We start from the raw sequence: 2,861 nt of genomic DNA on the forward strand, positions 1-2,861 counted from the left end.
GAAACGACTGTTTCTTTAAACTTGAACACCGCCAAATTCCCCGATAGTACATTGATGTCTCAAATAATATATCGTGTGTGACAGATGTCGGTGTCGCGGTCGTCGTCCCGCACGCCGGCGCCCGCCGCCAGCGCCGCGCCCGCGCAGCCCGCCAAGACCTCGCAGGCCTCCAACAGGTACACACACACATTAAAACTAAATTATCTATACTATTATAATAAAGCGTAAACACACACTTCTTCGTTGCCTAAGATGTCAGCAATTACAGCATATTTTTGTATAATTCTTTGTTTAATAAAAAGCCCTACACTTACGTCACGCTTTAGGCTATATATTTTCACGGCATTAAACTTAGGAGGTAAATATTTTGGATAGAAGCCCTAAATGTGGAAAAGAGACCATAAGTTGCTGCCAACATCAAGAAAGTAAGATTTGTCATGTCATGTCATTTTGACATTTGCAATTGATAATTTTACAAATGTGAACAATAAAATAAAGTTTTCCTAATTTCATGCGAATGAAGCCGCACGGAAACTGCTAGTAATATAATAAAGGCGGTTATTTTAGAAACCGCACCTATTGTGAGGAGATTCCTGTCTCTGCCCTGACCACTGGTTGCTTGAATCATCGGATTCCGCAGCCGGTGGTGTTCTATTTTTTATTAATGGTTTATTTTTTTATAACAAATCATGTAAAATATATTATACTAGATGTTCCCATGCGACTAAATCCGCATGAAATTATGAAAATTTTATTTTATTGTTTACATTTGTCAAATTATCAATTGTAAATGTCAAAATGACTTGACATGATGTTAAAAAGGTTGCCATACCTTGCTTCCCTAATGTTGGCAACAACTTATGGTCTCTTTCCCATATTAGGGTTTTTATCCAAAATATTTACCGTGATGTAAGTGTAAGGGTTTTTATTAAAAAAATAGTTATTAGAAAATTTGGTGTAATTGCTGACATGTTAGGCAACAAAGAAGTGTGTGTTTACGCTTTATTATAATAGTATAGACAAATAAATTGTAATTGTGTAGCAGGGGCTCCGGTAGCTCTACGGAGTTGCAGCGCCACCATTCGGAGCGCGCGCGGGACGACGTGCCCGCCAAGAAAGGTAAAGGTAACCCGGCTTGTATCACAATTTTATTATTTTTACATACAACAAATACAGCAAAAAACAACAAATCTTACTAACATTATAAATGCGAAAGTTTAGATGGATAGATGGATGTTTGTTAGCGTTTGTAGCGTAAACGGCTGAACGGATCTCCATGAAATTTGGCACAGGTTTAGAGCATAGTCTGGAAGAACACAGGCACTTTTTATCCCGGGAATAGTTACGGTTCCCGTGGGATTCATTAATTTAGTTTTTTAATGTTTACTCGATCATTCTGCAACGGTTCAACATATCTTATTGAAATTTGGTACAGATATAAAACAAAGTCTGCAGTACACATGGGACAAGCTTCATCCCCGAGAAATGTCCGGTTCCCTTTTTGTAATTTATATAGTTTGTATGTTTTCTAATACCACGCAGACGAAGTCGCGGGCAACAGCTCGTAAATCATAAATGCTAAAGTTTAGATGTATGGATGGATGTAGAGGATAGTCTGGAAGAACACTTATGCAACTCTCTTTGATTTTTTTTAATGTCACGCAGACGGAGTCGCGGGTGATAGCTAGTAAATTATCATACGAAAGTTTAGATAGATGGATGTTTGTTTGTTAGAGTTTGTAGCATAAACGGATGAACGGATTTTGATGAAATTTGGTATAGATGTAGATAGCAAGTAAGACCACATAGGATACTCACTTTTTTTTTTATTCTACACGGACGAAGTTGCAGGCGAAAGCTAGTTTTTGGTATAGTAAAAAGTTTTTATTATCTGTTGAAGGATCATCTTCGAGCACGGCCAGTCAGGGGAGCAGTTCTAGTAAACAACATCAGGTGAATATTTATAATTGAATTACCTAATATTTTTATAAATAATTAATGTAGCAGTAATTTGCTAATGGTTCTTTTGCGTCTAAATACATTTTTAGTAACAGAAAAGCTATACACAGAGAAGAAAAATAGCAAGAAAATTACGCGTACAGCCCGATAAGTGTGGTGTCGGTGGCGTAATTTTAGTCCCTTTTCCTTTCCACGGTTTTCTTAAGAGGTAAGGATGGGAAGGAAAAGTGGATTTGACGGTGGAGGAGACGCAATGGAAGGGGAAATGTCCTCTTTATGTGCGTCTCCTCCTCCGTCAATTAAGCGGCAGCGGTCGTTTTCCATTTCGGTGGCTGCTTGCTCGTTTGCCATCTTATTAAAAAAAAAAACGCTTTTTAATGGGTTGCGAATTCGGTCTGTGCTTCCCCCACGTAACGCACTCCTAAAAATCGGCGCAATTTCTTACGAGTCCTACCATCGATCAGTGTGTAAAATCATCCCATAGCATAACACTTAATACAATTAATCCTATGAAATAGTTTATCGAGTTTAAATAGAAGATTACGACCTACAGAAGAAATTTGAGAAGTTTATAGATGGACGGTATCCTTGATGTATGTCGTGTTGCAGCAGCTGGCGGCGGCGGCGGCGGCGCAGATGGCCTTCGAGCAGCACAGCGCCGCCGCCATGCAGGCGCTGCAGCATCAGCTGCTCAGAGGTAACACATCACATATTGACGGGGGAAACGCTATTTGTTACAACCGCCATTTGAAAATAAAAAGTGCTTCTGATCTGATAGCAAATAGCGATTTCTGCGTCGTTTAAACCGTGTTTAATAAAAATCAGAGCACTTTTGTGGCGGTTGAAATAATCAAAATGTAGGTATCCATGTATAAAGCGACAAAAAATCAGCAGTTATTAAT

At 38.9% G+C, this 2,861-nt stretch overlaps 2 protein-coding genes across 7 annotated transcripts in view; both read left to right on the forward strand.

Annotated features, from left to right (window-relative positions):
* LOC106110506 (transcriptional repressor p66-alpha) overlaps positions 1-81 on the forward strand; it is a 10,789-nt gene extending 10,708 nt beyond the window's left edge. The window contains exon 13 of the mRNA XM_013292367.1: positions 48-81. Within this exon, the coding sequence (XP_013147821.1) occupies positions 48-81 (34 nt within the window). The remainder of the gene's footprint in view (positions 1-47) is intronic.
* On the forward strand, positions 54-2,855 carry LOC106110545. 6 transcript variants are annotated; one of them, XM_013292408.1, is made up of 4 exons: positions 54-176; positions 1,043-1,119; positions 1,901-1,953; positions 2,572-2,855. In XM_013292408.1, exons 1-4 carry the CDS (start codon positions 85-87, stop codon positions 2,761-2,763), a joined length of 414 nt encoding a protein of 137 aa, XP_013147862.1. In that variant the 5' UTR covers positions 54-84; the 3' UTR covers positions 2,764-2,855. The 6 variants fall into 6 exon arrangements, with proteins under 6 accessions (XP_013147862.1, XP_013147861.1, XP_013147859.1 ...); XM_013292407.1 differs by having other exon boundaries at positions 1,046-1,119; positions 2,569-2,855; XM_013292405.1 differs by having other exon boundaries at positions 55-176; positions 1,043-1,125.
* The last annotated feature ends 6 nt before the right edge of the window (positions 2,856-2,861 follow it).

The sequence above is a fragment of the Papilio polytes genome, unplaced genomic scaffold (assembly GCF_000836215.1).
Source record: "Papilio polytes unplaced genomic scaffold, Ppol_1.0 DF824225.1, whole genome shotgun sequence".
Classification (NCBI taxonomy): Eukaryota; Metazoa; Arthropoda; class Insecta; order Lepidoptera; family Papilionidae; genus Papilio; species Papilio polytes.

What these genes read in the sequence shown, in the direction of transcription:
- LOC106110545 (XM_013292403.1), top strand. Translation starts at nt 85, where the DNA reads ATGTCGGTGTCGCGGTCGTCGTCCCGCACGCCGGCGCCCGCCGCCAGC. An exon ending in ACCTCGCAGGCCTCCAACAG is followed by an intron (nt 177 to 1,042) that starts GTACACACACAC and finishes GTAATTGTGTAG; the next exon opens with CAGGGGCTCCGGTAGCTCTA. An exon ending in GCCCGCCAAGAAAGGTAAAG is followed by an intron (nt 1,126 to 1,900) that starts GTAACCCGGCTT and finishes TATCTGTTGAAG; the next exon opens with GATCATCTTCGAGCACGGCC.